The 18,464-nt window shown below is 38.2% G+C and overlaps 1 protein-coding gene across 6 annotated transcripts in view; it reads right to left on the reverse strand.

Annotated features, from left to right (window-relative positions):
* LOC5578441 overlaps nt 1-12,562 on the reverse strand; it is an 83,632-nt gene extending 71,070 nt beyond the window's left edge. For 5 of the 6 annotated variants that reach the window (XM_021852549.1, XM_021852550.1, XM_001656909.2 and 2 more), the window contains exons 1-2: nt 12,255-12,562; nt 11,842-12,181 (exon numbers count right to left, since the gene is read on the reverse strand). In XM_021852549.1, the coding sequence (XP_021708241.1) occupies nt 11,842-12,181; nt 12,255-12,447 (533 nt within the window). In that variant the 5' untranslated portion in view covers nt 12,448-12,562. The remainder of the gene's footprint in view (nt 1-11,841; nt 12,182-12,254) is intronic. The other variant, XM_001656910.2, reaches the window with a different exon arrangement.
* Nucleotides 12,563-18,464: the final 5,902 nt, after the last annotated feature.

The following is an 18,464-nucleotide window of genomic DNA, read 5'->3' on the forward strand; positions in this document are numbered from 1 at the left end:
GAATGTTGACGAATCAATCTGAAGATCGTGACCAGAACGGAGGTAGGATTCATCACTAGGGAGTCCCTAGTAGGGACCAATCACCACCGTTATGATTGAAAATTATCGAATAATGAAATACACGGTGCCCCGAAAGACCTTTATTATGTAAAAAATTGTCCATCAAATCTGATCAATTCTGCACCTTTGGACCAATTAAAAAAAAACCCTAGGAGGAATCTCGAGAAATCTTGATTTGGAGTTTTTGACTAAAATTTTCAATATAATCCTTATTAACATTTGAAATGGTACTGAAGAAACCTTCAAAAACGCTCAAAAAGTTGACCAAACTGTTCTCAATTTATATAAAATTGTTACCGTTGTTAAAATTAGAAATTTACAACTGACTTAACTTACCGAAAAGGCTTAAGTATGTTTTTTTACTGGTTTAAATTATTTTACTGTTGTTTTCTATGTTGAACCGATTTAAAGGTAAAAGAAATATATTATATTAACAATTAACAATTTTGTTATTTCGAAAAAAAAGGGTCTGAGAATAAATGTAGCACAATAATAGTTAAAAGATAAGCCATGTGAATACTTTTATAGTCGATTAGAGCTAGTATCAACCGTTTGTTTCAAATCTGGAATGATTTGGTTGCTCTGGTACGCTCACGTCAATATCAAAATAAACATACGTGGATATCTTTCCCGAGACCGCTGACGTCCACCTGAATGAATTCTTCCGGCATTCGCACTAAATTGTCAGCTCACTGAAGTTTGCCTATTTTATTCGCTCAATAGTTTTCGCGAATCAGCGTTTTATAAAGGCCAAATGATCGAGGTTCTGCTAAACCGCACCAAGTGCCATTTTTTCCCAAATTGAGTTTTTCACACCAAAGGACTTAAATAATCATAACCTCTCTACCATAAAAATATCGAGTGATTTGAACAATCCGTTGTAATCTTAGATCATAAATTTTGTTTGGAAGAACACGTAAAACTGTAATTTTGTTCAGCCAGAGTGAACCATAAACCAACGCACGTTATCAGAGAGAATTCATTTTTCAGATATAAAGCTATATTTTTCCAATTTCCTTCTATATTCTTACAATTTATCCATTCCAAGCAACTCATAGAAACAGAGGCCAGTGAAATTGGGCAGCAATTGATTAATTAAAATTAAATATTTTTTCGGTGGCGTTGATCTATTTTCTTTGAAATTTTATCCAGCCACACCGCACTAAGTACTGTTTATCTGAAAATCACATTTAGACATGAAGTAAAGGCATTTGCATGTCATAAATACTTGCATTTGCTTGTTACATAACATGTTTATCAATCCACACAGAAGCCGTAATGAAAAAACGAATTCATTTAATCTGTTACTGTGTTAACAACTCAGGTGGACTTGGTGCGCTTTAGTTGTTCAAAAAATGGCATTTTCGCCATCAAACCCCGTCAGACAAAGTGCACAGTACATGATTCAAGTTTATCACCATTCCTTCAAGAAGTGAAGATGACCTAGTGGTAGCACACTAGAATACCACTCAGAAGGCACGAGTTCGAATCCCGATGAAACTTTTTTTTCTGATGTTCTATCCGATGGTGATGGAAATCAAACAACTTTTAGATTCTGTGGTTATTTTTATATTGCAGTAAAACATCAGCAGGTCAATGTACATCTGAAATGATGGTCATTCCTGGTGAACACTACGCATTGAACTGTGAACTTGATCAGCAAAGGTGCACCAAATGGGAGCAACTTGGTGCGCTTTGGCAGAGCGAATTCATGGTTTTCTTCGATCTTTAGGATTTATGTATGAACACGTGAGAACCTTGATTCAATACATACGAATCCTTCCCAAAAACACTGTGTGGATTCCAACATGCACGGTGATGATAAGCATCATTTATCTCCAATTTTACTTGTGTTGTTGAAAACTGTGAAACACATCCAACCATACCGAACCAAGAATAATATTTTTCAATTTTTGTTCAGCCAGAGTGAACTGAGTGCTCCATATTGTTTAATGGAATCCAATTACATCGTTAATTTTTGATGATTTACTAGTATATTTAATCTCGGTGTACTTATTAAACACTGTTAATCGCATGTGAGCGATAAAAACATTAAAATTATCGTCCGCGATAAACTAGTACAGGAAAAGACTTTAAAGTAAAATATCTCGGAATAAATATTTTGGCACTTGGTGCGGTTTAGCAGAACCTCGATCAAATTGACAATGATGTTTCATTTGGGCATGGATGCATTCATCGTTGCTCTCTTTGCATTATTATTGGAAACTGATTTAGTTTTCGAAATACATCTCACTGTTGTACGATAAAGGATCGCGAGGTGTTTTGGTGAAGTTATTAACGAAATAACATTGGTAACATTGGTAACATTGGTAGCTGAACAACAGTTTATTCAGCTGTAAAGTGGATGTAGAAATCGCGTTTTAGCTGAACAAGCTTTTATTCAGCTATCATTGTTACTTGGAAATGGATCTATGAAGTCAGATAAGCCTTTATCAAGCAACAGTGTAGAACTGTCGTTTCCCTTTGCATGTTGCAGGCAGAGATGCATTCTGAACGCTCATGTTCTCTGAGCGTTCGCGAATGATCCTTTATTGCTCTCGTGTTCGTGTTCAGCTCTTTGATCAAACACACGCCCACTAGATTGAACACGAAGTTGTGTTATGCAAAATCGCAAACCGTATTTGCGTACTTCGACCTTAGCGTTCCATACAACATTCCATGTTTTGAATAGCTAGACGCGGATACTTCGATTGGGCCCCGACTGCACTCCAACAAGCGAATGTTATTCGCTAGTTTTCAAATGATGGGAAAAATTCTGAAAAATAACGCAATGTGCACATTAACAACTCCTGCCCTTCGACAAAACACTGCCGAAAATCGAATGACTCTACATGTGTGAATCGTAATAATTTGAAAGGGATGTACGAACGGATGGAAGTTAATCGGCAGCGGGGCAAATTGGCATTCGTATAGTAAGAGTAAACCTTCCAAAATACTATGAATGTCGATTGATTTTCAAATAACATTTGTAACAGATAAAAAGAGCATTGTTAGATGTATTGTATACAATTATTTTAGAAAATATATTGAAATTATCCGGACATTCAAGAACAAGACCACTTTTTTGTGAACTTTCAGGAGAAAGGTTCACAAGGCTGTAAACAAGGCCTGCCCAACCTTTTTGGCTCATTTTTGACTTAAATGATTGCCACATTCATAATAATAGTCCGATCGGAAATATTTGTACCTCAAATGAAAACTTGGTATTCTATCTTATTGATCCATGTACAAAAATTCAAAGTTATATTAAACTCTTTACTAGCGATGCGGATAAAGGCAAAAATCAATCCGGCCCGCGGGCCGGACCAATTTTCTGACCAAACTGCATCTGTAACCAAGAGTTTGATACAACTTTAAATTTTTATGCATGGATCGATCAGATATAATACCAAGCTTTCATTTGAGGTTCAAATATTTCCGATCGGACTATTATTACAAACGCGGCAACCATTTAAGTCAAAAAAGGTTGGGCAGGCCTGCTGTAAACGTTTGTTGAACAGATCTCATTGTGCGGTCCCTGTTTGGAATGACAACAGTTATCGTCTCCCAGACCACTTTTGTATCGTCGGGTTTCAACAGCATTTTGGTGGATTAGATCTATGATCCTGAAACAAAATTGTCATTAAAAAATAGCAAATTATTGTATATTTGATGCAAACAATTCTAACTTGCCCAATTGACCAGTATTTGCTACACCCGGCGGAGAAAACAATGACTGATAGAAATGGTTGCCAGGCGATGAACAGTGCACTGTGTTCAAACGAAGCTAATTGTTTGAACTTGATCACGGCTCTCGTGAGCACATGCTTTGAACAGAACACGAACAGAACGCGTTCAAATGCATCTCTGGTTGCAGGTCCCTCAGCTGGCTACATGATCCGTAAAAGGAGATATTCGCAGTCAGAACACGTGTTTTTACTTAATTGATACTTGATGGGCTACAATTCGCTACGATGAATCTGCGTCGAATGGATGAGTCTTCTCCACTGGGCTCGGTCCTGGGCCAATCGCTTCCAGTCGCCCTGAACGTTAAGTGCCCTTAAGTCCTCCTCAACCGCAAAAAGCCATCGTGTGCGCGGTCTTCAACGAAGTCGGCGGCCTCGTCCGGGTTATCAGTTGAATATTATCTTTGCTTGTCGTTCTTTCGGCATACGGGCAACGTGACCAGCTCAACGCAGCCTGCCGGGTTTTATGCGCTTGACAATATCAACCTCTTTATACACTTGGTACAACTCGTGATTCATGCGACGCCGCCAGATGCCGTTTTCTAGTTTACCGCCGAGTATTGTTCGCAGCACTTTACGTGCAAACACCCCGAAAGCTCTCCGGTCGACTTCCTTCCATGTCCATGATTCATGGCCATATAGGACAACCGGAAGGATCAGTGTCTTGTATAACGCGAGTTTTGTTTTCGTTTGCAGGCTACGGGACTTCAGCTGGTTACGGAGCCCGTAGAAAGTCCGACTCGCAGCTGCAATACGTCTTTTCCCCTCGCGGGTAACATCATTATCGTACTTCACTAGTGTTCCAAGATACACAAATTCCTCCACCACTTCAAACTTTTCTTCACGTTGACCACCAGCTATCATGTTCTTCGTTTTTGTGGTGTTGATCGCGAGCCCGATCCTCGCTGTCTACCTCTTCAAAGGCACGAACGCTTCTTCCACTGCCCAACATTCAATCCCGATGATGTCGATATCGTCCGCAAAGCTAGGAGCATATGAGAACGTGGGATAATGGTACCGCTTCTCTGCACACCGACTCTCCTGATAGCACCTTCGAGCGCTACACGCTAAGCCTGCTCAACGCAGCCCATGTGTTGAAACTACACAGAATGAGGCAACCAATGCAGGACTCTCTGGCTGAGTGAAAATTCTGTGTAAGTCGCACTCATGCTATGTGTAACCGATGTGTTGGCCATTGGCTGTGCGCGGATCGATGGAAATGGAACTGTCAGTCATCTCCCGCGTGGCAGCAAACAGTTGGCCGTTGGTAAGATGGGGAGTTTTCAGGGATTTTTTCCAGCGAAAAGCCGGAAGATGGTCGCAAATGAGAAAGTTTTTCCCCCATTTGCTTCCGCTTCGGCTATTCGAATGAAAGAATCTTAGCTTAGCTTAGCTTAGACTGACTACACATATCAATGGTTGCTATTCCGTGATTGACCGAAGTCAGTGAAAATGCACAAAGAATCAACTAGAAGTTCGGCTGGGATTGGCCATAATCTTCTTCAGTGTGCATAATTCAGTGCCTCTATTTATACAGGGTCAATAACGGCGCCGGCCACGTCCTTGCAGTCAGGTGGGATTGGGGGAAGGAATGTTAGTGTGTAACCTTTGCTTTTTGGAGACCGTGTTTGCCTCTGCATCTCCACAAAGGTTACTAAAAAAGACAATTTACACCGTCTTCAGCCATAGGCTGCACAGACTGAACATAATTTACATTAGACAACGGACACACGGAACGACCAGTGGACCAACGAAGAATTTTTCGTTTGACGACAAGTTTTCTCCGACTGGGGCGGGAATCGAACCCACACTCTGTAGCACAATACGCCTAAACGACTGACGCCGCTAACCGCACGGCTACGAAGCCCACTATGGGGACTGGGAGGGATGTTTGTTAATGGGGAGGATCGTTGGGTCATAGGATTCACTTTGATTAGCGATTAGACCATGATAAACAATGATTTGTGAGATATATACATGCTTATACGTAAATACAATATTTTCATTTGATATGAACAATTTCTATGTAGAGGAAAATTATGCCGACACTTGAGGTGACGAACCATTCAAAGTTTGTTGAACAAATACCTAAATGTAACATTCCTACAGCTGTCAGGACGAAAGCATGTGTTATTATATTTTACTCATTTGAAAAGAAACAAAAAACTCGATTGGTTGGGACATCATAGAACACTCTTATTCTTATGCCGACACTTACAGTGGCGAATCATCCAAAGTTTGTTGAATAAAGTGAACCTTTCGCAAGTCTACATTTGTAGTGTCGAACCATTCGAAGTTTTTTTTTAATTACAAAAATAAAGGTTTATAAGAGGCGTTCTGAAAAAAAAATTTTAAACATAAATAAATCATGAATCAGAGTTTGTGTCGACACTCACAGTGACGAACCATCCATAGTTTGTTGAAAAATCATATTTACATCCCACCATTGTAACGATTGAATGTGCAGTCATACATATTTTATAGATTAGAAATACTAGGATGAAACGAGCTCACCAATTGATCCGTTATCCTTGACTGAGCAGCCACAATCCACTTTCGGCTTCACTCGTTTGCTCGGCTATAAAAAAGCACTCAGGAAAAAAAATAATAATAAGCGCGCGACCCAAAAAGAATAAAAAAAAACTGTTCGGGCTTTCTTGACGCACTGCCCAGGAGCAAGCGTCAAGGTCGAAGGATCAAACAGAACTCTTCCGCTTCGGCTATACGAATGAAAGAATCTCTGAAAAACTTCAAAATCGGAATGTTTTTTTAATGTTTTCAGAAGCAAAACAAACATGGAAGCGAATTCCGCATTCCAAGCGTTCCTCCTCTGTGCGCATTTCACTCATTCGGTTTGTTTACCACCGTTTGCACAAAACTGTGTACAGCCCCCTTTGCACAGAATCTGTGCTGCATGGAGAGAGGCCGATTTTGTGTACTCGGCACTCATTTCTGAGCGGATGAAGTTTAGCGTGTATGTTAAACAGCAAGTTAGAAAGAGCGTCACTCTGTTTCAATCCATCTAAGGTTACGAACAATGACGAAATCTCGTCTATCAAGCGTTGCACGAATCAGTCTAATCAGCTTCGCCGGAAAGTCATGTTCGGACATAATTTGTCACAACTCATTTTTCTTGACTGAAACGTTCGCTGCTTTGAAATCTACAAACAGATGATGAGTCTGCAAGTTGTACTCCCAGAATTTATCTAGGATTTGACGCAGGGTAAACATTTGATCCGCTTGAAAACCAGCTTGGTATTTGCCTACAAAGGACTCCTCATACTTTTCTCAATCTGTTGAAAAGAATTCCAGACCTGATTTTGTACGCCGAATTAAGGAGTGTTATCCCTCGGTAATTAGCGCACTGCAGTCGATACCCTTTCTTGTACAAAGGGGAAATGAGACCTTCCAACTAACTAGTAGGCATTTGTTCTTCCTCCCACGTGTTTTTATTACACGGAAAACATTATTATCATACGTCACAAGTGTTATATGGCTCTTCAGCAAATTCATTTCCATTAAGCACTGCTTCAGCACATCTGAACCTGCTTCTTTCTCTACATGAAACCATATACGTTTGGGTAGAGTAAATGGCAGTACAAGCTTATGCTAGTTGTTCATCTTTAAAATAGTGAAACTCTGCTTTACTGCACTGCGATCAATTCCAATAAAGTCATCGTCTGCAAAATCAAGGAGTATACGCGACAACGCGCAATATTGAACAGTAAATTCGGAAACTCTTCTCTTTTCATTCCATTTAATTTTACAAAAAAATAGGCTCCTCGTATACAATTCTTACACTTGATTGTATTTGCCAGCTTAATCAGCTTAAAGAAGCTAGATACTAAGTCGAACGCGACCTAGAAATCAATAAACAGATTAACGATGAATCCCGTAAACAAATGAACTAAGTATATGGTTGCAGGTATATAGAGTGGAAGTCATATTGATGTTGATATACTTAAGTAGTACTTATTGGGGATTTGTTTGAGGTTGTTAAAGACTTTGTTAATCTTCGATATATGAAATCATGTTTTCCGTGCAGGTCTAATCCAGTTGTTACTGAGAATGTTGAACAGGATATTTTTTAGGTAAAGTGCTGAGGGCAATACTCGGTGGAAAACTAGACGTAAACATCAAGCGTAGTACCAGATGTACAAAGAAGCAAATTTTATTATGCAAAATAAATACGACAGACTTTGGTGGGCTGGTCACTTAGTGTGAAAGTCGAAATATAAGCTGTAAATTAAAAATATTCAGCATTGAATGTTTCAAGTTTATCGAATGTTTCATCAATTGCATATTGGAATTTATTTCTGTGATTTCATTATATTAAACTAAGCTTACTGGTTAAGGCCATGTGGAAACATATTTAAGCCACTCTGGTATGTTGAGTCAGTAGTAAATATATATGTGTTATTATATTATAACAACAGTAACGGTAACAGTTTCATACTAGTTGAGAACAATTTGGCCAACTTTTTGAGCGTTTTTGTAGGTTTTTTCAGTGCTATTGCAAAATTTTAAAATGGATTATATTGATTTTTTAATTCAATAATTTCAAATCAAAATTTCTCCCTCCTAGGATTTTTTTTTTTAAATTGGCCCAGTAGTTCTTCTACGAATGATCCCACTGATGGTATGTGGCATCGTTTATAGAAATATTCAGAGCAGATTAGGTTTTCTGACAGATTTTTTTTTGTTTAATATTTGAGGGATTTTCCGCGCGATGAAAGATTTTTCAAGAATCTTTCCTGAAGCGAAAACTTTAGCGATTGACCGAGTGACTTCGGTGTAAAAAAATTATGAAGTTTTGGTTGTAAGGGCAAGCAGTTTTTTTTGTCATATTTGTTTAATTCAACTAATTTAAAAAGAATATAAATAGAAAGGATATTCATATTTTTTAATAAAATTGATTACACAAGTTGACCTAATGAACGATTCTAAATACTAAGGGTGGAAGTGAAAAGCTTTCTCAGTCTTGCGGTAACGACTGACATGAAAATGAGGGAATTAGAAACAAAGGGTGTCAGCAACAAAATCATAGTTTACAAAAAACTAGTCAAATTTGCTTTAGCATTTTTCCATTTTATACTAATTGTATGGGAGTCAAAAATAAACAAATCAGTCTTCTAATAATTGTGTTTTTGTTTTCTGTTAAGCGGGAAAATCACCTGAAAATATCGTTAGAAAGCTTGGAAACAGTAGAATACTCAACCCGAAACTGACCAAAATGTCCACTGTCTAAAATTTAGACATTTAATGTCCAAAGCTCCACTGTGCACAATATTTGCCAACGTTTGTCCTACCCATGGTTTCGAACGGGGACGCACCTCTGACGTCGACATTGATTACATTGAACTATACAAATTTGATGTCTAGTAAGACGTATATTAAAACTATATGGCATATATTTATTTACGTCAACCGACTTAGACTAGTACATTTTACATATACATAATTTTTGTTTTATTTCTTAATACTAAAATTATGAAATTTATAAAAAAAATATTGAAAAAGAAAGTGTAGTGTAAGTAATGTTAATTTCATTTTGTTTTATTTTATGTGTTGCGATTTTTAATGGATTTGAAGTATGTTTTTAGATTTTGCCGAGACATGGTAAAGTCAATAGTTTCGCAATGTTGATTGTAAATGGCCATCATTTGATTTAGAGGCCCGTTTTTGGCATAATTTGTTTGATGATGATTTGTCAAGAATAAGTTACGATTTCGTAGTTGCCTAGAAGGAACGTATAAATTTAATTTTGATAAGATTTCTGTAGAATCAATACGTTGCAAAACGATATCATTTACAAATGAAACTCTTGCGATTTCACGCCGCTCTTTCAAAGTTTGTATGTCAATAAGCATGCAGCGTGCTTTGTAGGGTGGAAGTGAAAATGATGTCCAACCTAATTTACGAAGAGCATATAGTAGAAATTGTTTTTGTACAGATTATAATCTTTCTTCGTGTGTGATTGAGAAAGGAGACCATACAATGCTGCAGTATTCCATGATTGATCTTACATATGCAATATATAGAGTTTTAATTGTGTATGGGTCATGAAAGTTGTAGCAGAAGCGTTTTATGAACCCTAGCATGTTATTAGACCTGTGAATTATTGTATTGTAGTGGTCTACGAAAGAAAGCTTAGAGTCTAAGATTACTCCTAAGTCCCTTACTTCTTCACATTTTTCCACATTTTTATTTCCTAATGAAATTTAAATTCGTGGTGTTGTTCTTTTTCTGCTAAATGATATTAGGTTGCATTTTTTTACATTCAAGGCCGGTTTGCTACTGACAAGAAAAGGAATCGCCTATCTCGATGCGTGGAAAATTTCTCCCAAGAAATGGTCAAGAAAATCACTTTTTTCTGATCGCAGTACGCAGTTGAGAAGAAATGTCACTTCAAAGGGGGCTCTCTGCAGGAAATTTCTTGACACTTTCAGTCAAGGAATTTCTTTACTTTTCTTGAGCGAAACAGCATACTTAGCTTCAGGCTTTTGCACCATATGTAGAATTTTTCTATTTCATTGCGGAATACATTGATGTCTACTAATATTTCCAGGTAGAGCTTCATGTCATCGGCATATATTAACACTTTGAGTTTATTGAAAATGTCGTTTACATACATAATAAAAAGAAGAGGTCCCAAATGAGAGCCTTGAGGGACACCCGAAGTGACTTGAATTGGTTTTGATTTGTTTCCTTTGAATTTTATTATTTGTTGGCGGTCAGTTAAATACGATTTAAGCCACTTCAGCAGTCCTGGCTCGATTCCAATTTTTCTTAGTTTGAAATGTAGCATTGGTATGTCTATGCGATCAAATGCCTTGCTAAAGTCCGTATAAAGAGCTTCTACCAAGGTACCTGGAATGCTAGGTAAAGTAATCTAAGCAGTTAGTGGATGCGCGGTGTGCTACACTGTGGGGGAAGTGGAGGTGACAGCTGGTGAGTTTGTGTGCATGATGGTATCTTCAACACCTTGGAAACTGAGTTGCTAGGGGATGTTTGTTTTGAATACACAAGTGAAAATTTTTCGCGCATCAGCTACCCTCCTTATTTTGCTGAGTGATTTATTTGACTAGAGAAGTAAGTTATTCAAAATAATTATCTTGTGGCATTATATTACATGTAAATCTTTTTTTATTTTAGAACTTGATACTTGTACGTTATGAAGATGGCCATCCTGGAATTGAAACACTGGCAGAGCTCAATTTGCAGACGCTATATGAAACACATCGCGAAACGTAACTGTTTCACTGAAAGGGCACAGAACTGCATACATTACAAGTGACTTTCGATGTGGAATATTTTATTGTATTCCATAATCAACTTGCAGTGCATTAACTACTAATTGAGAGCGCTAGCGTAACACAGTCCAGACCTTTTGCGGATATTGGAAGGAACTGTAAGCTGGGGAGTGCACTCATACCGTGTTTTTATTTTGCTTCTACATGTAAATTGAATGAATCGTGAACTAAAATAAAACTTCCTTCGGGCCAAATTATATAAGTAAGCTCCAAGGAAAAAATATTAATAACATTTTCAATGATTCGATTCAGACTGTTAGATAATTTCATTGTAAGAGTTTGGAATCTAACGCCAAACAATGTTTTCAATTTCATGGCATGCTAGTCTGTCTTAACAAAACAAACAAGCCAGCTGTCATATACGTTTCCAACATGGCGGAATGAGCAATTCCACACATTGAAGTACCTCCCTTTTAGATACCTTGGTTTCCATTGTCCATTGGATTCAATGAATAGTCAACAAATTGAAGTAAATTTGTTGAGGTCGAGCGACCTTTAAAGAAGCCATGTTGTGTGTCAGTAATTTCATTATTGATTTGAAGAAATAGTTTTTTCGTTGACACTTGACTCGAAAAGTTTTGGAATACAAGAGATAATGGCAATACCACGATAATTACGTGTCAGATTTTCGGCCAGATTTAAAGATAGGCACTAAAAAGGTGCACATTTATCAGGGGTTCTTTTATAATTAGTTATACAGTATTTGAAAAAATAATACTTACTCTGCTTTGATTTGTAGTGCTTTGCATTCGGCATTTTTCGTTTCCACCGTATTTTTCTGATAAGGACCGGTTCTCATTTCTGCACAAAGGTTCATAAAATGCACTTTACGGTTTTTCAACTTGATCAACTCTTCTGTTAATTTACGCTTCTCCGCTTCCAGATCAAGGACCTCGAGGAAGTCTTTGTACGGAGGATTGCTGAGTGCATTTAAGTTGTGAGTGATTTGGGACATTTTTTCAATAGCCGGTTTCGTATGGAGGATAATTTCATTTTCTAAATATTCGTTCAGTTTTAGCCGGTCCAGATATTTTAACTCTACATTCCGTATTCGGTCCAAACCTGTGTGAAAAGAAGGCAATGTGTTATAATTACAACATAATTTGGTGTTGCAAACCAGTCACAACGTATTTACCTAGAGGTAGAGGATTGTCGTTCAGATACATTCCCAGCAACGCTCTCTGATCAACGGAAATCGGCGAATTTCGTTGCTTCAGTACTTTCACTATGAACTCGGTTTTGTACCATTTTTGCAATTCGGTACGAAGCTCTTCTGTGTAGGACGAATTCAAATCACTCTGGTTAAAGGGAAGTTTAGTATCGTTCATGTTCAAACTACAAGTTAGTGGTAAATTTATTTCAAATCAATTAAAAGATATTTAAATCAGATAACTGAAAACAAGCGCCATGAAGACAGTCACATCACACATTTGAAAACGGTTTATTCATTTTTTTGTACCCAAAACAAAAACTAGGGGTGCTAAAAAGATCGCGGAAACGTATAATCGAATGTTTTCGAAAAATACAATATAAAATCAATTCAACGTATTATATTTAACAGTATCATTGGAAATACAATACAGTATATTGTAATGGGGAATATCTACCTGAAAAGAAAACTTATCACCTATTCCGATGCATGGGAAATATCTTGCTAAAAATGCACAAGAAAAGCATATTTGTTTGATCACAGTACGCAGTTGAAAATATATGTCAATTCAAATGTTGCACTGTAGAAAATTTCTTGACCATTTCTTCCGCAGAAAATTTTACTCTTCTTGAACGGAACAGCATACCTTACTTATAATAACAATAGAGCGCTGCATATGACGAGCCTAACCTCACTTATTTGACAGCTGCTGGTCCTGTTGTTTACGTTTCGGACTTTCGGTTTTTTCCATCATTTTTTCATCTTCGCATTTCTATCACCAGCATGCTGATGGTGACGATTTTCCACGGTAGGAAGATAGAATAATACGATCTGTGGGTATCTGCAGTGGATTTGACCTCTCATCGCAGCAAACTTTCACGAAATTAAGAATGATTCGAAAAAAATACGAAGTCCAAACTGTAAACAACAGGACCAGTACCTGTCAAAATTTATGCGTGACGTCACAGTGCAGTGGAGTATACTATGAGCCATTTTACGAGACGTTTCAGAACAGCTGATCGCCGCAACGGCGTCAATTGACAGGAGACCTGGGATTAAATCCAGCGTGATTTTCAATAACGCCTCATCTTACCAAACGAGGGCATGGAGAAAATGACAAAAATGAGATCCAAAAATGTTCGTTACTGCAACATTACACCTAGTTATTGTATCAGCTACCTCTTTGTTACCCATATTGCACATAAAAAAGCACTTTTGTGATCAGAAATATTTTAATAATTTTTCTCCATTTAAGTTTTCGCCTGGATGAAAAGCTACGCTAGAAATGCGCACAGTCATCAACCATCATCATCGCGTAAACTGACGCCGATGATTGAAAAATCCCACACGGAGAAATATTTTTACCTAATTTTTTAGTTTACTTTACCCAAAATTAAGTATTATGGATCCGACAGAAATAAGGACAAACATTTTTTTTAAATATATTATTTTCTTAATCTTCAAGCGTCGCGACTAATATTTGAATAGTGCGCTGTGTTCATAAACATCGTAAGAATGCAGCGCCGCACATGTCATTATGACAGTTATGTCGGGAACGAGTCACACGTCGCGTGTCCCACACGCGCGTTCCGATTTGGTGGGCGCGCGACAATATATCGATTATAGTTTCAACCCAAAATCTCTCGGTTTTCTCTTTCTCCCACACGAATGTTGTCAAAAATAGAGAGAGCTGCATCTACCCAATGGGGGTACTTTGGCCCAATAAGCCAAATTTGGGTAAATGCAACTTTTCTTATATTTGGGTCGAAAGAACTCAAATTTGCGTTAAATCAACCCAAAATTGAGTATATTTTTCTAATGGAATTAAAGCCAAACTACCTAGTGGGGACCTTGGAAATTTAGCCAAAATTGAATTATTGGGCTCTACTACGGAATTGCGTTGAAACAACCCAAAATTGAGTTGAATTCCATCTCCGTGCAGGTCTCCTGTCATTTGACCAGGCTTCGTAAAATGGCTTATTGCAATAGGTCTTTTCATGTGACAGATCCGTCTATGCATTTGTTTACATCGGTGGAGGACCGGTGCTAACACTGGCCTGTCATTTTCATAGAAGAACTGTCAAAGTGCTTCCCGATCAGCTGATTTGAGACGTCATGTGAATAGGCCTATACACTGTAAGACCAAAGTACCCTTTAATGGGTAAAAAAGTACCCTCTTTGAAAGAAACTAGTTTAACTCATAAAAAGAGTAAAGGACCTTTACTCTTTAAAGAGTAAAGGGCTTGTACGTCAAATCGACGAGTAAATTTTACCCACTATTCTGAATGTGTTCGTTTAGCAAAGTGGGTAAAATTTACTCTATTTTAGTTGTTTTTAAGACTTCAATTTGAATGATTTTTGTAAAATATTTATGATAATAAAATATGACCAATTTTATACGTAGGTTGAGTATTTTTATGTATTTATCAAAAGGTAATATTATACAAATCTTTTGAGCTTTTATTCTGCCAAAGGAGTGGTATTCCGGTTGATATATATTCTAACGGATGCAAGCGATGCTGGATATCTCCTTTTCCCGATTATTTGTGTCTTGAATCACCTGTGAAAAAATTGCCAGATTATGGCAGCGGAAGATTTTTTGCCGTTCCAAGTTGGTTTCCACATTTTTAAGCAGCGCTTTCTGTAAATATTCATTTTTATGGATTAAGTGAGACGTATAGTGGTAGAAAGTAGCAGAATAAATAATTTATACTTACATTTAACAACGAGTATCAACGGTCTATCATTTTTCATTTTCGGCTATTGGACTGAATGATCAAGCTCGGTCGATTCCAAAAACGTCAAGAATTTTTTCACCCTTTGATGGGTAAATGCTCCGAACTTCGAAATGGGAGAAAAATACCCTTTATTCAAAATTTGAAAGTACTCTTTATTTTGACGTTTACATACATCAAGACAAAATGGGTATTTTTCCCTCATTTGTGGGCTTCGTGGCCGTGCGGTTAGTGTCGTCAGGCAATGAGCGTATCGTGTCATGGGGTGTGGGTTCGATTCCCGCTGCAGCCATTGAAACTTTTCGTCGGGAATGTTTCTCGGCTGTACCAAAGACAAATTAAAGACCTCCATGTCCCTTGCAGTTGCCCAAAATTTTATGGCTCATAAGGTAATCTAGAATGCCGTGAAAAAAATACTGCGATCTGTCAAACCTGGGTACCTTTTGTACTACCGAGGGACCAAATGCAGTACTAGAAGTGGTACCCAATCTGAGCCCGAGTGTGACGGACCTGGCTGTACCATTGGAGCATGCTTGTCCGTTGTCTAGTGTTAAGTTACAGTCTGTGCAGCTAAATGGCTGAAGACGGTGTCCGTATCTTTTAAAGGGTAATGCCGAGTTTACAGTGTAAAATACCTACAATTCACTGTAAAGCTAAGGGCCCATTCACAAATTTCATAACGCTGAAGGGGGTGGGTGGGTGTCTTGCAAATGTTACAGCTCATACAAAATTTGTAAAATATCCACATAAAAAAGCGTTACGAGGGGGTGGGTGGGTATCAAAAATGATCATTTCTCGCTTAACTTATGATCTCGCCCTAAAAGCCATTGGTAACCACGTGTGTAGCTCGTTGTTTTTGAGTATTTGAATGGATTTACACGTTATTTAACAACTCTATGGTGAGAAAGGATCATTCTCAACCTGCCAGTGGTGTTTGTTTGGATGCTTATTCATTAATTTGCTCAGAAACAACGAACTACACACGTGGTTACCAATGGCTTTTAGGGCGTTATCTCAGATTATGCGAGATTTTTGGCGTTATGAATTTTGTGAATAAACCTTAAGTATGCTGTTCTGCTCAAAAAAAGTAAAAATTTCTGCTCAAGAAATGGTCAAGAAATTTCGTACAGTGAGCTCCATTTGAATTGACATTTCTTTTCAACTGCGTACTGCGATCAAAGAAAAATGCTTTTCTTGATCATTTCTTGCAAGAAATTTCCCACGCATCGAGATAGGCGATTACTTTTCTGTTGAAGTGTATACTTCGCTTAAGGAGTCATGCACAAATGATGTCACGCTTTAATGGGGGTGAAGGGATCAAGCCAAGCGTGACAACCCTTACAAAATTTTCGGAGGACTCATACAAAAATCGTGACAAAGGGGAGGGGAAGGTTGTCGAAAAAGTTGAAATTTAGCGTGACATAATTTGTGTACCATCTCTAACATGCTTGTCGGTAGCCCAGCCATGTTGCTTGCTCATAAATAGGGTCCTAAAGGCCTGTCCCAATTTTAATGCCAAACGCTTAAGTTTAGGCCAAAAACACATGTTTACTCAATTTTTTAATGTTTTTCTTTTGCTCAAGTCCAAAAAACATTTTTTTTTAGATTTTGTCACACTCCTTGGCTTAAACTCAAATTTTGGGTGTATTTTGCTTTCCGTGTCCCTTCCAAAATGTCAGATAGGAACAACCCCAGTGTTAAAACTAAAAGCCCTGTGGTGTTTTTGTCGATTAAGCGAACGTCAAACATGATCAAAAGTGTCAAGGTTCATTTATGGACCCAATTTGTAATTTAAAGTTTAAATATGGTGTAGTCGTTATTTGAGCGGGAAAAATTGCTAAAATAGTTGCAGTAACATGCTCTTTCGTGTCATTAAATAAAAACAAGATTTCATTAAACATTTTAGGACCCAATTGAGGCCCAAACAGGTCCGTCCCACTCGGGCTCAGATTGGGTATCACTTCTAGTACTGCATTTGGTCTCTCGGTAGTGCAAAAGGTACTCAAGTTTGACAAATCGCAGTACACTTTTCACGGCATTCTAGATTACCTTATGAGCCATAAAATTTTGGGCAACTGCAAGGGACATGGAGGTCTTTAATTTGTCTTTGGCCCAAACGCAATGCTAGCGGAACGGCAAAGGAAATTGGGTGGGTGTCTAAGATGTCACAGCTCATATAAAATTTGAAAAATATTCATACAAAATGCGGTATCCAGCTTTTTGAAAGCGCTAAGGGTTTATTCACAAATTTCATAACGCCGAAAATGACAATTTTTGACACCCACCCACCCCTTTGTAACGCATTTTGTATGGAAACTCTACAAATTTTGTATGAGCTGCAACACTCACCCACCCCCTTCAGCGTTAGGAAATTTGTGAATGGGCCCTAATGGCTGCCGGAAACAGGCTCGCTTTCTGGTAGGGATCGTTTGATTTGACGTTTGGCTTGGGTTAGTTTGTATTGAGCGGACCCAAGCCAAGGTCAAATCGACCAATCCCTACCAGAAAGTGAGCATGCTTGCAGCAACCATTAGCGCTCGTAAAAAGCTAGATAGAAAATTGACATTTTTGGCGTTATGGAATTTGTGAATGAAACGAGACGAAAACAATCCCAAAATTATTGTTTTTTTTAAACCTCAATTGATTATTGTAAATTTTGCACCCTATCGGACGCGACGATTTGTAATCGTCGCCGGTGAAACCGTCGCCAAAATCGTCGCCAGGCAAGCAACCACTGTGTATTTGACGTTTCACCAGTCTTGCCAACACAAAGGCAAATCACCTCCTTCGATTGGTTTTGCTGGTGACGATTTTTTCAGTCTGTTCAAAAGTTGGCGGCGCGTTTTGTTGGGAATGAAACAGACAATATCCTCAAAATGGGTAGTTCTCACCCATTTTGAAACTGCGAACCTTTTTGAAAAATGGGTGAAAATTAAAGCGCTTTGGGTTCATTCAAATATTACGTAACGCCCTCCCCTCCCTCCCCCACGTAATAGCTTTTGGATGGAAAATTTTAAATTTTTGTATGAGCCGTAACACTATGTAAAACCCGCTCCCTCCCTCTGTTGCGTTACGTAATATTTGAACGATCCCTTTAATGGGTAATCCGGGTTTATTCATAAAATGTGGTGAGACACTACTAGAAAAAATGGGTATGTTTCACCCACCCATTTCGGATCTTCCGTGGGAGAACCCAAATTTGGGTTAACTGCCATATCCAGGTTTTTAAAAACGCTAATGGCTGCCGCAAACAGGCTCGCTTTCTGGTAGGGACATGTCGATTTGACGTTTGACTTGGGTCGTTTTCTATTGAACGGACCCAAGCTAAACGTCAAATCGTTTAATCCCTACCAGAAAGCGAGACTGTTTGCGGCAGCCATCAGCGCTCGTAAAAAGCTGGATATAGCTATCATTAGGTTGTTTTCGTTTGACAACAGCAAAAAAAACAGCTCAGTACAAA

This window comes from Aedes aegypti, chromosome 3 (genome assembly GCF_002204515.2).
Source record: "Aedes aegypti strain LVP_AGWG chromosome 3, AaegL5.0 Primary Assembly, whole genome shotgun sequence".
In the NCBI taxonomy this organism is placed as follows: domain Eukaryota; kingdom Metazoa; phylum Arthropoda; class Insecta; order Diptera; family Culicidae; genus Aedes; species Aedes aegypti.